General features: G+C 38.1%; 1 protein-coding gene across 1 annotated transcript in view; it reads right to left on the bottom strand.

Moving 5' to 3' along the window:
- Positions 1–719: 719 nt before the first annotated feature.
- The window catches only part of spz5 (spatzle 5), a gene marked incomplete at its 5' end in the record, with an annotated part of 50,471 nt that continues 31,993 nt past the window's right edge, over positions 720–19,197 (bottom strand). The window contains 4 exons of the mRNA XM_071586424.1: positions 720–2,053; positions 6,208–6,435; positions 11,884–12,135; positions 12,721–12,810. Of these exons, the coding sequence (XP_071442525.1) occupies positions 1,879–2,053; positions 6,208–6,435; positions 11,884–12,135; positions 12,721–12,810 (745 nt within the window). The remainder of the gene's footprint in view (positions 2,054–6,207; positions 6,436–11,883; positions 12,136–12,720; positions 12,811–19,197) is intronic.

The raw sequence follows: 19,197 nt of genomic DNA on the forward strand, positions 1-19,197 counted from the left end.
CTGCCACTTTTCCTCCCTCTTCCCCACTACCCTCCCCTTACTTGCTTCTTAGTAGACACATACACTGGACTCGGAGTGATGACTGTTACCCGACGATGATGTAGTTACATTGAAACGGGTAGCATTAATAAATTTTATTTTGTGGAAAATTGCCAAATTTTAATTGAGTTCCTTATAGCATTCACTTTCATTGAAATCCTGATTCTTTTTACAGCATTGAACTAATTGCAAACAATAGCAAAGAGAGGTCGAAACTAGTCGGAGTGGTCACTGAATAACATTCAAGTAAGAAGCGAACACAACGCTTGGTCGAGAGCGATCGGAGGGCCTCGGAGAGCATTCGGATTTGGCGCTGACCTCAAGGGATGAGGGTCAGAGTGGAATCAGCACCCAGCCCCACCCTGGGGTTCCTCCCAACGAGCGCAGAGAGATGGAACTCGCAAGAGACAAGCAGCCTCTTTCTAATACGGCGGAGGAGATTTCTGAGGAAAAATACGAGCGTGGTGCAAGGTTTATAGCTTCATACGGCATTTTATATGCAAAGCAAGTGAAGCATTCAATTCTGCAGGCTAATACTTATAGTAGGAGTGGTGTACAAGTTGTGGACTGGAATAGATGACAACAATGAAAAAACTCGGGATGATATTTTCACATTGGTTTTTAAAAATAAAAAAAATACATTTGAAATAAAACGAAATGAAAATGATTATAATGGAACCAACAGGGATGAATGGTAACTTCTTATCCATCAAATGCTAATATGTCCATGAATGAAAAAAATTGACAAAAATGTGCTAAATGGTATTTTTGGCATGAGTTCAGTGCTTTAAGGACCTAATTGTGAGTTAAATACCAATAGAGGCAAAGAGCCATTGTTTTAATCAATTCTCCAACACGAAATATTGGTCATGATCTGAATTTACAATTTAGCTTGCAAGAGTGTTTTCCTTCGACACACAAATAACACATTAGTTCAATTAAATGGATGAGTGCTTACATCATAATAATACTAAGATAATGCTTCTACTCTATTTCTCTAATATCATAACATTTTTGAGGTTAGAAGCTAAGTGATCGGTCTAAAAATTTTTTCTTAAGCTAAGGAAAACATTTTCTTTTACTGATGGCCTTGATTTATTTCTGCTCTTCAAGAAAAAGCACTTCCTAACTTAAATGAAGAGCTCATTCCCAAAACCAATTCACTCAAAAATTACCTTTAATGAACAGAGTTTTTAGATTCACAGGGTTAATATATGCCATTCTATGCAAGTGAAAGAGATCATTTTGAAAATGAGTTTAGGTGCTACAAGAAGAGCTTAAATTTTCACTGACCTTCAGTTATCAAGAGCTAATATGTACATGTATCACTTTCAGGTATTTTGGCTGAACTGGTTTAAAGTCTGGCAATTTCATTTCAATTTCACAGCCCTGCTGTCATTTCCTCATCTTAGCTTTGGGAGCAACATTTTGTAAAATGATTGATTACACTCCTATAATCAATGTAGATTAAAAAATTAAAAATATAAATTTGGCCATTGACTTGAAAATCATTGCAAATGAGACTGGATGAAAATCTATTGAGACCAAGAAAAACTAAATTCCTTGTGCGAGACATCACATGATTTGAACCAATCATCTGTCTGATTTCTACTGTCATGTGGAACACAGTTTTTTCAGAGAAGCCCTATCAAAGCCTCACCAACTGGAACCGTCTCAATCACTGGATCTAAATTTTCTTTTTCCGCTGAGGTGAACAAATGTGGCATGGCAAGGTGAAGGAGGCACCAAGGGCTGCTGGTTCATCCCCTGGCACCTTCTTCCTTCACCACCACCACCTTCCTGCCCTTCAGAGCGTGGTTCACCCACCTCATCTGATCTTTAGCCCGTCTGTGTAATTTGACACACGCAACAGTGTGGGAACCAAAACACATCTGTGTACAATCTATCGCCACTCCCTTCAAGGGCCACAAGGCGCTTCTGCACATACTGCTGCTGGCACGATGATGTGTAGCCGTTGGGTAGGGAGCACAGGCCATTGCAGCTCGATGACCTGCTGGAAAATTGATGACATTGCATTAGACGTGCTCTTTGGCACAGATAGTAGGTCACATGCCACAAGAAAAACAGTTAATTGGTAAAAGTTACAGCCGTTTTTAGGATCAGTCAGATACTAATGAGAGGTTGGTGACCATATCTAACTACATTCTATGCCTACAGGTTCTGGGCAAAATAATTTCCATAGAAAAGAGATTGAGTAGATGAAAATCCTTGTTTGTGTCTAGTGTAGAAAGAAGTGTAGAAAGACATTCCTGAAATGGAAGTACCATGAATATGCAAAGTCCACAAAATTCAACACATCAAATTGAAAATGTAAAACATTTGAAGATAATTAAAAATAAATCAAGGTTTGTATGAGTGGAATCAATCCTCTTCTAGCCATACCATCCACCCGCCTCTGCAATCTGTGCCATGGATTTCCCAATTGTTTGCAAGCACCCTGCATTGCTGGAAAAGAGGTTTATATTAGCAATTTCTTGCTAATGATACTTTTTATTGAAATCATTTTGGGAAAGTGAATTTATATATGTTTGAGATGCCTGTTTTAGTTTAATGAAATCTATAATTTCAAAATTTTTTTCCAGGCAGCAAGTTCAGGTATTATGGTCCTGCTAAGTAATTAGTACCTCCACTGCCTACAATTTTCTGACTCCCAATTTTAATAGGATAGGTATTTAATTTTAATAAAATTTTGTAATTTTGGGAATGTAGGTTAAATGAAAATATGATATTAATTGCTTAAAGCTCTCCCTAGCCTCAAAAATGATTTGCTCATCAAAAGTCAAGAACCTCTAATAGGCAAAGCTAATCTTTCTTCTCAAAAATCTTTTCTCTCATTTTCCCTGGTTTGACTTCACCATCCAACCAAATTCTTCATTAAAACCAACATTGAAATGTTCAGTAGTTTAACCTTGTAAATTATGAGCACTATATATCTCTTTGAATAAATTAATATGTGTAGTTCCATTTTCTAGGAGAGATTATAAAACTCAAAATTTTCTAATGAACATTATTGTTCAGTGATCAGAGAAAACCCAAGAAAAATTCTTAGTTCATCTTCATTGCATTACCTTGTAGTACATTACATAGCACTGTCCAAGCCACTGCTAGGGTGTGTGACAGAGGGTGATTACAAAGAACACACCATTTGCTGCAAAATTAACTGAGACTATGAGGTAAGAGAGAGGCAAATTGCAAGAAATCAAGCATTTACATAGTTATAATGCCTCAAAATGTGAAGTAATTGTTTCAAAATGGGATGCTTAGCTTGTAACCAAGTAAAGATGATGATATTTACAGATACAAGTCTCGATTTGTAGCTCAGAGAGTAAACCAAATGTATGGGACAGATCATATGGGAAAGTTGGAGCCCAGTGGTGAGAAAAGCAGGCTGATGGCATCAATGCACATATGGCACCCAAAATATTGGGAGGGAGGGAGCCTGATTGAGGTATCTTTGTTTCAAAATAAAGAAGTTCCTATCAATGGGCTCCAGTGGTCCTCTGTTGAGATTGGAGGCTCTTCAGACATTGACTGAAATAAATATGGACAATGTATGCTGGGTAGGGAGAAAAATAAATGCATAACCTGGCGCAAGATAGGGGAAATTAGGAAAGGAAATATGTAGTGCAAGTTTGAGGGGAGCAGTAAAAGCGGTCGCAGAGATTACTAATGAGAAGTGATTTGCTGAAGGCTGTGGAAGAAAGGAGGTGGATATGCGTTTGGCAGAAAGTGAGGGCAGGAATGGGCATTTTGGATGATATAAAGATAGAGGGGTGGTAATTATGAGTGAGGAAGACAATCACTGAGGGAAAGATTGTTATAGAGCCCAGCAGTGTTTCAGACATCAACATGAAGTACTTACTTCTTCAAAACAACACCAAATAATTAGGCAATTAGAATTTGCAGGTTACCAAAGGAAACAACTCTGAATAAACTCATGGAAACTGAAGAAGTGTCATTGTTAAATTGATACTTTCAACAAGATGACTGGGGAGACCTTGAGGACAAAATGAGCAATCATAACTCACCAAAAGGTAAAAATGTATACCCTGGTGACTCAATATGCATGAAATAGTTAACTAAAATGATGTCCATATCAAAGTAATTCTGGTGCAAATATTATATGTAATGTGAGTGTAAAGAGGAGTTCATCTAATAAATGAAAAAGAAACACTTTAGTTCAATAGTTTCAGCCTCAACTTTGTGGAAGTTCATTTTAATAAATGAAAAAGAAACACTTTGTTCCAATCCACCAAATTGGTGGATTGGAACAAAGTGTTTCTTTTTCATTTATTAAAGAAACACTTTGTTCCAATCCACCACTTTATTACTGGTACGACTAGTTTCGACGCTACGGCGTCATCCTCAGGTACAAAGTTTAAAGTCACAATCATTGTATATATACCCTCTTCTGGAAAGGGTGGGGGAGTTGTGGGAAGAGGGGGCGGGGAGGGGAGTAGGTACGGAGGAATGTGAGGGAGGGTAGGAAACACCAGGAAAAGCGTTAGTGAGTGGGGGGGATTGGAAGGTGGGTTAAGAAAGGGGAAAATTTCATTGGTCGGTATAATTTGAGTCAATGGCTAATGGGGATAAAGGTACGGGTTAGGAGTCAATGGGAGTTAGGGGGAAGGGGTTAGAGGTTCTGTTTTTCTGTTATTGCTAGGGAGGCTTCCAGGAGAGGTGATACGTTTTCAAACAGAATGTCATTGAGTAAAGGATGTTTCTTCATTGTTCTCCGGATCTCCAACTCTTCCTTCTTGTCCATCCTCCTCCCTTTTTCTTCACGATGTAGAATTTTGGGGATGAAATCACTGGTGTGATTTTCCTCCCACAGGTGTTTGGCAAAGTGGGATTGGGCTAGAAGAGATGCTACAAGAAGTGTAACCTATGCGGATGGACAAGAAGGAAGAGTTGGAGATCCGGAGAACAATGAAGAAACATCCTTTACTCAATGACATTCTGTTTGAAAATGTATCACCTCTCCTGGAAGCCTCCCTAGCAATAACAGAAAAACAGAACCTCTAACCCCTTCCCCCTAACTCCCATTGACTCCTAACCCGTACCTTTATCCCCATTAGCCATTGTCTCAAATTTTAACGACCAATGAAATTTTCCCCTTTCTTAACCCACCTTCCAATCCCCCCCACTCACTAACGCTTTTCCTGGTGTTTCCTACCCTCTCCCACATTCTTTCGTACCAACCCCCGTACTCCCCTCCCCGCCCCCTCTTCCCACAACTCCCCCACCCTTTCCAGAAGAGGGTATATATACAATGATTGTGACTTTAAACTTTGTACCTGAGGATGACGCCGTAGCGTCGAAACTAGTCGTACCTGTAATAAAGTGGTGGATTGGAACAAAGTGTTTCTTTTTCATTTATTAAAATGAACTTCCACAAAGTTGAGGCTGAAATTATTGAACTAATTAGGAGTTCATCTAATATTTGACAGATACTGTATTGCCATATTACTGAAAGAATCATATACTTGAAAAGAAAAACAAGAACCATATTATTCTAAAAAGTCAAAATGTTGTGGAATGAAGATGATTGAAAATATAAATTATTGTAATTGATGGTCTCCAGTGTAACTTTATGGAATCGATTCATATTGGAAATGAAAAAATAGTAACTTTGTGATTCCACAGAAAATTTATTATGATACGAGCTTAGACGTTCAACGTCGATGAAGATGACATTGAATGTTGAAACCTGGGTTGTAATAAATTTTCTGTGGATTCACAAAGTTACTATTTTTTGATTTCCAAAATTAATTATTGTATTCTCAAATAACAGAAAGAAATAAGGTGGGTGAAACATTTTGATCATAATCATATTAAATTCATCATAACACATAAATTCTTCATATCACTCGGGATCACTCTAGTATCCTAAGGGAATCTCATACACTGAGTGACAAATAATCATTCATATAGAGGTAGATGTATGGGGTATGTGTAGAGTATGAACAGATGCATACCTGGAGGGCATGTTAGTACTTGAGGATTTTCAGACATTGTATTTTGGTTGAAGCAATTGCAAGATATTAAAGGAATATAATTCAAGTTTAAAATTATTCATTGTAGAAATATTTTTAAAGATAAATTTCCTAAATTAGAGAGCAAAGGCATTTGATATTCAAAACTTACACACAGGTTTCACTCTTCACAAGCTGTGTGTAGCGATCATTCACTTCATTGAGGTTCACTACGTACATCCAATTTCCTCGGTTATTCAGGGCTGCTTTTGGCATTATATATTGGGAATTTGTGGGGCACAGTTTCTGAACATTGGCTGGAGTTGCTTGCCGTTTCTCTCTAGACTTCTTCTTTTCCTCTCCGTCTGCTTTCGGTTGGCTCTCTACTGATCTTGAAAACCTGAAAATATTTCCATACACTTCACACAAAATTTCAATGGCAACATTCTAAAATGGTGAAACATTTACTTTTTTATACTCATGTCGGACATCCACAAAATTTTATCTGAAAGTAAACAAATGCATTGCATTTGTTTCACAAAGTGCTACAAGTATGAGTGCATACAAAGCTCTGTTTGCACGTAGAGACTTTACATGTTCACTACGGCGGTGCATGCTCATAGATAACTTTATAAACACTATTTTCTATTGAATTAATTTTTCTTAGATTTAACATTTTGCATGTACTAGAAGTTAGGAAATCATTTTTGTCTTGGGCTGGACTGTTAGGCTTTGAAATTTGGGTGGGCAAATAAACTTGAGCACCAAGATTACAGAAGCAGAATTGTGTATATTTTGCATAAAGTATCCTATTGTTTGTTTACATATTGTTTGCATTTTTCTTTTCTCCCTTTTCTCCCCAATGATAGACAATATTTAGCTCACAACTTTACAATCTCATTTGAGCCCATGACCCATCAGGTACTCTCCTGAAAAAAATGAAATAAAATGACATTCATGTGAACAATTAAAGATATAGTGAAGAAACACTATTGTAAATGGGGTTTTATTCATTATGTATTATTTTTCATCAACAAATAAATTGCTGGAAATAATAATCCCAATGTAATTTCATGGAATCGCTTCATCATAATAATATATAGCTTCAATTTTCCCTAATGACAGGGAAACAATAACTTTTACAACTTGATATTGTTCCAACATAGAGCTGGAGAATCTGAGCAGTGCTGTTCTGGTCCATGAGGTTTCATTCCTCTGATTCCTGATGCCCACCTCCAGCGGCTAGGGGGTGGAGCAGCAACCTGTTAATGAACTGCTAATATCAAAAATACCAAATATACTTCATTCTAACCAATCAAATGTTCTAAAACTCTGTAGGATGGCAAAACCTTCCCTGGAACAGAGATGGACATGGATCACAACTTGCTAGTGGTAGATGTAAGAGTGAGACTGAAGCACGTCAAGAGAAAATAGACTGAAAGGAAATGGAATATGATTGAATTGAAGAGTGAGAGTAGCCTGGGAAAATTAGATTCCTAGAGGGGAGGAAATAAAAGTATAGAAGGAATATATAAAGGAGTTGGATGATGCCCATGGTAATCAGGAAATATCTAAATCAGAGAATGAACATACTATATACTATGTAATGAAGAAAACTGAAGACCAAAAACATTAAATTGGGAGATGAAAAAGACAATTTATGATTTTAAAATAAAGAAAGCCAATTGGTCTCAATAGAATACCCCTGAAATTCTGGAAGGCTGTATGAATAAGGTGGTATTGAGGGTTACCTGTATAGCTGATTTGATGCATGAAACAGGTACTGGTCAATTCACATTACTGAATAAGTGTAATACCAAAAAAAGCTCAGATGACATGGGAGTCAACTTTATTCATACTATTACAAAGGCTCCACAAAACAGGATCTCAGCCAAGGCAAATCATTTCTACCACCATGAAATTCCTGCATTTTAGTGCACATCAGCAGATGGCTCCAGGCAAAGTGACTGTCATGGAATCACCCACAGTTTTTTGAATTGTTCAAAAGTATTATTAGTCAGGAAAAAGTATAGGATAGAATCTAGGGAAGAATCCAGGATTGATGTTGAAGGCTGGAAGAGAGTAAGATGTGTAAGGAAAATGTACATGTGCTTCAAAATCTTGGAGAAAACATTTGATAATATTTGACTGGAATGAGCTGAAGAAAATCTTGAAATTAATTATTATTCATTGAAAGTATAGGAGCCTGAATAATGAGTGTTGAGGTCGAAAGTAGTATGTGGTTAAAGCAGATGATGATGAAGCAGAAGTGTTGAGGATTGAGAGAGGGAATTTGATACTGGCTGAATCAGAAGAACATTAACAATCTCTTAATATAAAGAATCGCAATGAAAGGAATGGAATATGGACTGAAGATTAATGTAAGACAAAAGTAATGGGAGTAGGAAAGATAGAAAGCACTGTAAAGTAATGGGTTGATAGACAGGAGGTAGAAGAGGCCATATCTGAAAGACTTGGTTAGTTAAACAATACAGAATGGGAGCTGTGTGGTAGAAATAAAAAACAGATTATCAATTGTAAAGAAAGAATCTGAGAAGGTGATAGATTTATAAACTAAGAAAAGGATTCTGATTAAACAGGGAAATAAGGAGCCAACTAGATTGCGAGCTACTCTCTAGAGACTTAGACAATATCTCAGAATGGTGCAATAAATGGGGATTAACATTTAATATAGATAAATGAGCAGTTTTGAAATTTTGGAACAAAGGAAGCAAGGAACTGGATATAAACTACAAAATAGAGGGTCCAGTACTGACTACGGCCGATCAAGTTAAATATTTGGGGGTTGTTCTAACACCACGCCTTTCATGGGGAGCACATATCAGGACAATATGCGGATCAGCTTTAAAGAAACTTGGCTTCATAAAACGGGTGGTGGGGAAATGTAATGAAAAAGTTAAAGAGAGGTGTTATTTTGCTCTAGTTAGACCTCATTTGGAATATGCCGCAAGTATTTGGGATCCTTGGGAAAAAATTTGGCAAAAAGAATTAAATAAAGTCCAGAGAAAATCCGCTAGATTTGTTAAAAATTGTTATGATAAGAACACAAGTGTGACAGATCTCTTAGGGGAATTAGGCTGGGAACCACTTGAAGTGCGGAGAGAACAAGCGAGGCTTAGACTTTTAGAAAGGTTCAGAACAAACGAGTTTAACTATGACACTGAAGGAATTCTGATGGCCTCACACTATACTATAGGCAGATCAGACCATTAAGATAAAATAAGGGAAATAGATTCCAGGACAGATAGATACAAATACTCTTTCTTTCCTCGAATAATCAGAAATCATAATAGTAAGAAACCGAAGTCAGTTTGGAAATATTAAAAACATTGAATTTACAAGTCGGAGCAAAGTTAAACATTGCAAAGCTGTTAGGTATACTTTCAGGTGCATGTGTATATTAGTTGGTAGTTTGAGTGTTTGCATGTGTGTGGGGTGTAAGTGTTCATGCATGAATGTATGCCATGTTTTTTTGTGGATGTATGAATTTGGGGTTCTAGCATGTCATTTTTTTTTCTTTTCTAAATTACGGGTGGTGTCCTAACATCCCCCGCCACACGACCTTGCGGCAGCTTGCGGGGTATTAAGTAGATGTAGAAGTAAACTGTGGAAGGGGTTTGCTAAATGTTTAGGATGGAATGTGGTTTGGTATGGGTGCAAAGCATGATGCTGAGTGAGAAAGAAAGAAGAGAAGAATTTAGAAAGTTTTCAAATGTGCATTGGAGAAGAAAAGAGAAAGTGAAATGGATAAAAAAAGTGGTAAATGAGGCATGTTGAGGAGGATGGGGAGAAGAGGAAGCTTCTGAGGATGATAAGGAAAATGAGTGCACCTTGCTTGGGATATATACATATATTGTATTTACGTATATTCAGCTAAAGATAATCAAACGAAAGAGAGGAATAGGAATGAGGATTGGAATGCTAACAGATATTAGGTGAGGGAGGAGTATACTCAGAAGGAAGTGGAGGCTAAGGGTAGAGAGAAGTGGAGAGAGCCCATTTGAAACCTGTTGAAATACAGATCCATCAAAGACATTGGTGTAAAACAAACAACTTGGGTCAAGCCCCACAAAATGCTATGAGGGAAAACAAAGCCAGTTTATAAATATGATAGAATGGATCCATGTTTTCAGTCACTGACAGATCCCTGAAATCAAGATAAGATGGCACATTTTATAACTGCAACATAATCGGGCATTTAAAAATAGTCTGGTGGTATGAGACACATAGTACCACTGACTCAGCTAAGGAAAATTAATTTCATATCAATAAAACATCCTTACTTGGGAATTAAAGCTATAATCTTTCCAAATCTTGCAGACATATTATATGTAGTAATCATAGAGGCTACTAGAATCTCTGCTAAGAATTGAATGTTGAATTTGTTAAAATTTTTACCATAAATAAGCTTCACTTCTGACTAATGAACAACAAACTATCCATGAAAATTTTCTTAAATTCATAATCAAATTCAATTGCAAGGACAAGCATTAAAAAATGTAAGCATTCAGAATAAAGATTTGATTTGATTAACCCTTTTCACACCCTCTAAGAATCTTGTGGTCATCTCGCATATTTGAATTCTAGTACCGCTAATGAGATGATAGTTTCAGGCTGCAATTCAATGAAAAATACAAGAAAAACAGTGCACAACAACTCCAGAGGATCCTCATTTTGGAACTAGAGAACAAAGTCCTCTGCTAAGATAAAAAACAATGGCTTTTTAATGTGATTATCTTACTCGTGTGGAGGTCACAGTTGTTCTCTAAATGAACTATGTGTACCATATCCAGAGATCAGACCTGGGTTTACAGTTTTGCAGATTAGCCTATTCTGCTATTCTTTTCCTACTTTTTTGCTACATTGTTCATAATTGTCCTCATAAGCCACAAATTTGGCTACAGTTAACTCTAGAATTAGTATGCAGAAAATGGTGGGTCTATGGTGAACTTAATCAAACTCATTTGGCAAATTAGGCAATAATAGTGATTTGATATTCATAATTTAACATGCTCAAGTAATTAAAATGACCATGGAAATCATAAGTTCAGTGATGCTCCTAAACTGGTGCATCAATGCAGATACATACTTTATTTCAATTAATAATCTCTTTGCTCTCTTTTTACTGACTCGACCCTCATTCTTGATAGACCTGCCTAATGTTTTCCAGCATGCCAGTGACCCTCTTAAGTTAAACACTTGTGTCCAGGAGGAACTTGCAAACTAGCTAAGACGTCACCAATAGTACCATCCACCAGGTTGACACATGAAATTTAAACTGGAAACAACTTCAACTGCTGTCTGTTTTTTAAAATCCTGGATTGCGTGTCAGTAATGGCCTGCAGCAGTAGAATTCTGTGTCAGTGCAGTACTTACTGGGAATAATGAACGTGGCAAAAAATATTCTTTCATACAGAAATGATCCATTGGTATATGCAAAATTTTATTTATTGAAGAAAGATGGAGCAAAAGCTTAGAGATATTTCTTTAATAATTTAATTCTTCCAACTTTGGCTGAAAATATTTCATTTTCAATCTTGCCCATCTCTATCAACCTGTTGCCATCCAAAGTCAATGCAATCAGTAGGAAAATGATGGAAAAGTACATTCCAATATTTGATTTTGATTTCTTTCACCTAGAGGCCAGAATCATTACTTTGCAGGAAATGGATGGAGGCTGTGGGTAATGATATTTAGATCCCTTTTGTACAGTTAAAAATTGGGTCAATTTTTCAGCCTTGGTGCAAAATGATATATCCCCAGGGCCACTAGCAGCCTTGGCTTGATTGACGTCTATCAAAACTAAATTATGGCAGATCAAACTCACCTTGCCCACCAATCCCCTGATGGGGTATATGGAGGAGCTGAGACCACTGCAGTGTACACCAGGGGTCCCACAAACTGGGGATCCAGCTTATATCTTCTGTCGGGATATCCTGCAAATGGTGTCGATGCATTTACGGGTGGTGGCCCGTACTGGGTGTGAGGCACTACATGTTGTGGGGGAGGTGGGTAATAATAAGTTGGGACCTTTGTGATGCCAGGAGTGTAGTGATACGGATGATATGGCGGTGGAGGCCTATGCAAAGAGATAAACAGACGGTCAAAGGCAAGACGTGGAAACACAGGCAATACCGTCCTTCTTTTGGCAGTTTTTCAACTATCTTCGGAAAATTTCATTGGTAAACAATATATGTATGCCACTTCACATTACTGCCTCCTCTTAAGGGCCTCTCAACAGATATTGCCTTCACCAAATGATTGTTCATCCATGTGTCGCGCAATAATGGACAAAAACAACAATGAATTCAGTTTTCCTATACATTTATTTTAACAGTCCTTAACACCAGTTTAAAAAAATGAAGTGATACATTAGAAAGTGATACAGAATATAGCCACGAAAAAAAACACCATCATTAAATTTTATGGTCATCAATGTGACCTTCACATGCTAGGAGAATATATATTCCACTTGTAAAGTATATAGCAAGAAATTATTCAGAGATTAGAATCTGAAGAGGTATTGCAGGGGATTTGGTGCCTGGACCTTTCTTGGCAGAATACTGAAGAAGGGTCCTTGCCACCTAAAATTAGGAGCATTGTAAAAATAATTAAAAAATAAAACTTTGATATAACTGATAAAAATCTAAAGATCAAATATTACCTTGGAGTTTTATATTCTATCCGAGATTCATCGGCCAAGAAGGATGTGTAGTCATAGCCCCATCTCTCGATCAGGTACTGGATCAGGTGGCTGAAATCAAAAAACACTCAAAATCATAACAGGATCAAATTAGGGAATCAAAAAAACAAATATGATGTGACTTATGGCGTTAATTGCATACTTTCAGAGCAATTCCATTATTTGTAGAGCTCAAAATATGAAATTCTTCAACTTGAATTCCTCCTTTTAAAAAATAATCTCATCTGCTTCATAATAATTCAGATACCCAGGAGCAGCAAAAACACTCATGTGACTCGCCAAAGAGAAAAGAGTTTCACCTTAGAGCGAAACAGGACTTAAGCAATGGGAACGAAAAGTTGTCATTCCTTTCCAAAATCTATATCATCTTAAGTATCAATGCATATAAATACAAGCAAAGTGAAGCATTTATTACCCATGAAGTGTAATTACAAGTATATTGTTGATGAACACCTGATAGACAACCGGTAGGTATACAGGCTGACCGGAGGGTCCCGGGTTCGATTCCCGGGCAAGGCACTCTGGGCACCTGCAGCTCCACCCAAGCTATGTGATTTTTCGGGTACCAGATCTTCCTGGGAAACCATAACCGGCACAGGGAAAGGAACTGGACCCCCTACCCTCATGTGTGAGTTTCACACGCCGTCGGGCTTAGTACTGGGTGAACTCTACCATCATCTACCAAACCGACCTTCGGGTTGGATACTGTGTTTATGGTTTTATATATATGTGTGTATATATATATATATATATATATATATATATATATATATATATATATATATATAATACAGGGTTGCACCCAAAAGTGGTAGGACTGATTTTCTCTGGCGCGAACAGAGCGGTGGAGGGGGGTCTGCCTGGCAGGGTAAGGTGGAGGGGGCTCTTAGCAACAGACCGACGCCAGCCCTAGTTGCCTGCGGGTTGTCGTTGAGTGAGGACACCGTTTTTAGCGAAGCAAGTTTTTTGTCCGCGTCGAAAAACAAAATGAATCTGAATTTAGAGCAACGTTATTCCGTGAAGTTTTGTGCGAAACTCGGGAAGACGGCAACTGAGACCCCCGATATTATCAAGCAGGCTTATGGGGACACTGCCTTAAGCCGTTCCACAGTATTTGAGAGGCACAAGTTGTTTAAAGAGGGTAGGGAGCTCGTTGAAGACGACCATCGCTCCGGACGGCCGTCGACGGCAAGAACCGACACGAATGTGGACAGAGTGAGGACACTGCTGAACACAGACCGACGCTTAACCAGTGAAGAAATTGCAGACCAGTTGGGTCTGTCTGCATCCAACGTCCAACGCATTATTTCACAGGATTTGGCCATGCGCAAGGTGTGCACCAAGATGGTGCCGAAAATTCGTGTTGTCGACCAACAAGCAACACGTGTGCGCATTTCCGAAGAAGTGTTGGCCAATTTGCACCGAGATGAAAATTGTTTGGACAATGTGATAACTGGTGATGAAACATGGGTTTTTCAATATGACCCCGAAACGAAAAGACAATCCGCGGAATGGCACACTTCCGCGTCCCCACGTCCAAAAAAGGCTCGCATGAGCAAATCAAAAATCAAAACGATGTTGATTGTGTTTTTCGACCGTCATGGAGTGGTTCACAAGGAGTTTGTCCCACCAGGGGAGACTGTGAGTGCGAACTTTTACGTGCAGGTGCTCACCCGCCTCCGAGAACGCGTGAAAAGAGTCCGACCGGCCATCGCAAACTGCTGGGTGCTTCATCATGACAACGCGCCGTTCCATGGCTCGCTCGCCGTCAGACAGCTCCTGGCCAAATACGGCGTTGCCACGTTGCCGCACCCGCCCTATTCTCCCGATCTGACACCACCGGACTTCTTCTTCTTCCCCCTGATGAAAAGACAGCTCATGGGACGACGTTTTGACTCGATAAAGGCCGTTCAAGAGGCATCGACGAGGGTCATCAACGGTATCCCCAAAGAAAATTTCCAGCGGGCGTACGGGGAATGGGAGCAACGTTATACTAAGTGTGTAGCAGCTAAAGGAGCATACTTTGAAGATTATTAAGTCGATGTAAGTATATCGTCAATAGTCTTGTAAAAAAATCAGTCCTACCACTTTTGGGTGCGACCCTGTAACTAGGTATGTGGGAGATCGAGCTGGTGCGGGGGCTAACGTACTGGCTTCCCACCTTGATGGCCCGGGTTCAAATCCCGGCGTTGTTGAATATTTTTCAGAGGTATCTCGATCCCTACTTGAGGTGCTTTGTGGAGGGCACTTTGAGTGAGTACGCCGTCCGTCGGATTGGACGTTAAGCTGCGGACCCCTTGGTGCCTTTCGTAAAGAGTAGGCTAATGCCAATGCCGGGTTTCTCTCCACCCTTCATCCTTTCCTGTCCACTCCCTATGGTGCAAATGACCTCAGCTCTCGGTCGCCGCCCCTCAAAAAATAAAACAACAACTAGGTACATATATGCATAATATTGTTTTATTTTGAAATTATTGCATTGTTTTTCTAAATAACTTGTTTGCATCAGTAAGTATTTATTTTCCTGAAGAATCCTCTACATGTGTTCATGCATGGTTTTCTGGATGATATTCATATTATTTAACTGAAATAAAGATCTTTGATTGTATCATGTAGGGTGAAAGATGGTAATAATCATTCAAACAAACTGGACTGCCATCCAAATTATCCCGGGGCAACATTAATGACCATTTTATGTTTGAGTCAAGCTCATCTTTCTAGAAGCTTAGACATGTAAATTTTATTTTTTATCCATATATTGGATTTTTTACTTCTGCACAGACTTCATTCTTCATGTCCGTAAAACCCTCACGGTATGTTAGAATAAAAGCCGCAGAAAAGTATGAAATCTTTTAATATGAATATCAGATAATTCCATGAAATGAAGCCTAAAACCATAAGGTATGTTATCTTTTATTTTTTGTTTCAACTTTCACGCCTGACTTGCTCTTAATCAATTATAATCTCTGGGCGAATAAAATTAATATTATAATAAAATTGGAAAGTCACTTTTGATGAGTTGGAGACAGTATTAGGAAACTTTTACTTTGTTAATAGTTTGTTATCTGTTCAGTGGTGAAAGTATGCTATACTTTAGTGTTTAATAACAATATTTTGCCAGAAAGGGACAAAGTGATATATATTAGATAAGATTTGTTGATCCATTATTGAAATAGAAAGAAAGACTCGTACGAAACGCGTCGTGCCGTATAATAAAATCTGTGGAAAAGTACGAGTCTTTCTTTCTATTTCAATAATGGATATCAATTACTTCCACGAAGTGAAGCCTGAAACAATAGAAAGATTTGTTGATTTTACTTCAGGTTTGCGAGTGAATTAACTGATAATAAAATAAATCAGGCAAGCAGAAAAATTGTGTTATTTACAATTTAACATTCATTGTATAATATTCATGAGATACAAAACATTAAGAAATACAAAAAATGAGTCTATTTAAGGTGTGTAAGCACTTTTCAGAAACACCTGTATATCGGCCAACTAATGCAAATGGAAAATATGTATATGAGAGAAAGTGTATTGCTGTGAAGAGAAATTCGGAAGTGTGTTTATTAAGAGAACCATCCATGAATGTGGTAAGTGCCAAAAGGAAAATGCACCCATTCATTGAAAAAATCTTAGATGATTAGTTTCAAGAAGAAAAAAAAATTCCAAGCATTACTATTCAACTAATTGAGCATTGCTCATACTTGGGAGCTATTGCAAGTCAAACACCGTTAATTGCTGCTAAAATTGATCCTGGTCATCAGTTGTGTCTTCCAATTCGAGTTCTTCAACATTTATTAGAGTTCCTGATACCATGCATTTCTGGACACCATTAAAAGTTCTTCAACAGTATATTTTATTTTCTCAATGAAAACATAAGTTACATGTAGATAATTTCCAATCCTTCGTTTATGCATGATAAAAAAGGGTAGAATTCTGGATTCATTCATCATGGGTAAGTATGAAATGGTGTCCACACATTATTGTAAAATTTTTAACCAGAGTTTCTTGGGCTGCCAATGGTTGCTATAAATATTGGCAGCCCCAAAAACTCTCGTGAAAGGTTTAGATAGGTTAAGTAAAATTAATACTTTATGGAACATGAACTTATGATTTTGAAAACATTAACTGACCAAGTTGGGAGGGCTTTTGTGACAGGGATGAAGCAAGTTTTGAATCTAGCAGATTTGCATTGAGTCAGAGGGATATTGAGAATTGGAGTGGATTTAGAAAGGGGTCTGGTAGTTTTAAGAATATATGAAAGATTTACTGGATGCTTAAATGTTACAGTTGGGCTTTTGGAAAGTGGGTTGGGGTGGATTTGTTGTTGAAGATGATGGGAAGAAGATCTTTTAAGTATAATTCTAAGGGATTGGGAAGTAAGTTGAGCAAATAGATGGAGTGCCATATTTCTTCATTCGTTATAATTTAGGAGGGTATGTGTACTTTAGGATTTTTGTGTGCAGAAGTGATTCCAGATTACCCCATCAGATGAGAGATGCATGAAGTATATGAAGGACTTCATTCAGGGAATCAGGGTTGCTGCAGATACAGCAGCCTCAGATAGAAAGAGAGATTGGGGTTGACTGTTAAGTGTGGAGAGGTTGGCAGCTATCGTAAAATTATGGTTGTTTATTTGTAGGTTTATTATGGACTGAAGCATGGAATTTGTTATTGAGGAGGGAGATTTGTGAATCTAAAAATGTGATTTGAGCGGAAGTGAAGGAAACAGATGATGTTCTACTGAGGAAAGAGATAAAAAATTTAAGTGAGTCCATACCATGTTGTCAAATGAGAAAAATGTCATAAATGTATCATAGCCATATTATGGGTTTCAGGGTGCATTGGGAGAGAAAATTCAAGGATGCCAAGGTAGGGATTGGCATATGAAGGACTGAACTTACTTATCATGGCACAACCTTTGATTTGAATGCAATGCACTCAGGTTAGAAAACCAACCCCTGGACTACCACTTCCCCATATCAATTTTCACAGCCCATAAAGCACACTGTGATTTTTCCTACCAAGAACTTACTAAACATACTTAGATCAGATGGAAAAGATCAAAACAATTATTACATAAAGAAGCAGTTATTTTCACTGGGGTTGTCACTCCCCTCATATACAATTTCAACTTCACTTCCTTCCAGCACATTGTTAATTCCAAATATTTAAAAATATACATGGCTCACTTTTAATTTCCTGTCTGGACTTTTTCAACCAATCGCAGACACTTGAATTTTATGGCAGTTTCATTCTACTTGTTGGTGTGAGGCCATGAGTTGGAGCCTTATAACCTTTCTCCCATATTCAAATAGCACTTTGTGAACTTCTGTAGGTCTGGTACATATGGACATGCCGTTAATGAAATCCTCTTAATGAATCTTTCACACCAAAACATTATTAAGTAATCTACCAGTTAAGGCAGGTTTTGGATGAACACAAAAACCAAATAATATCTTGTCTCTCCATATAAAACAAAACTCAACAACCTACTCTAAAACAAGCCCCTGTTCATCTCTGTACACTTCCTTCCTTCCTTCATTCCGTACAACATCTCTATCCCATTCCTGCCCTTTCCTCGTTTGCCTAACATTTTTCCCTCTATTGCAGTCCCTAACTAATCAAAATGCTCCGTATCCATCTCTCCCGCCTCTTTTGGATTTCTCTTAACAATCCCCTCTCCTCCCTCCCACACTTCCTCATTTTTTTCCTTTCGGTCCACTTCATCTTCTCCATTCTTCTCCACTGCCACATTTCAGATTGCTCCAACCTATGCCTACCATCCTGCTCCAATGGATTTTGTTTCCACACCATCCATAACTGCAGACCATATCAATGTTTTGAGGAGCCTTTTCATAATATCATTACTCAAAGTCCTTGTCATCAAGTCTCTTCTCCTTGTGAAAGCCTCTTTACCTAATGTAATTCTTCTCGTTATGTCCCTACTACTTTGACCATTTTGGTCTAAAACACTTCCGAGATATGTAAACTGTTCCACCTGCTCTAGTATTCCTTTCCATTTTAACATTTAACTTAGCTATTTCCTTTCTGTAATAAAACCTTATAAGCTTTGTTTTAATAATATTGATTTTCATCCCATACCTGTCACACTGAATTTCCAATTCAATCAGCAATGCTTGCAACCCCTTGGCTGACTGACAAACTAATGCTTGACCATCAGCAAACCTAACTGATTTTATGGAATCTCCAACAACTTTCATTCCTACCTCCAATTCTTCCCATGCCTCTTTAATCATTTCCTCTGCATGCAGGTTGAACAACACCGGTGACAATGGACAACCCTCCCTTTCACCTCTTCCTAACACTGCCCATCTGGACTCCATGTTCCCCACTAGCACCTAAGCAGTCTGAGACATGTACAGGTTGCAGATTAGCCTAGCCTAGCTATAAAACAGGCAAATATCTCCTGGTTGT

The sequence above is a fragment of the Hetaerina americana genome, unplaced genomic scaffold (assembly GCF_022747635.1).
Source record: "Hetaerina americana unplaced genomic scaffold, ioHetAmer1.1.p SCAF_22, whole genome shotgun sequence".
Classification (NCBI taxonomy): Eukaryota; Metazoa; Arthropoda; class Insecta; order Odonata; family Calopterygidae; genus Hetaerina; species Hetaerina americana.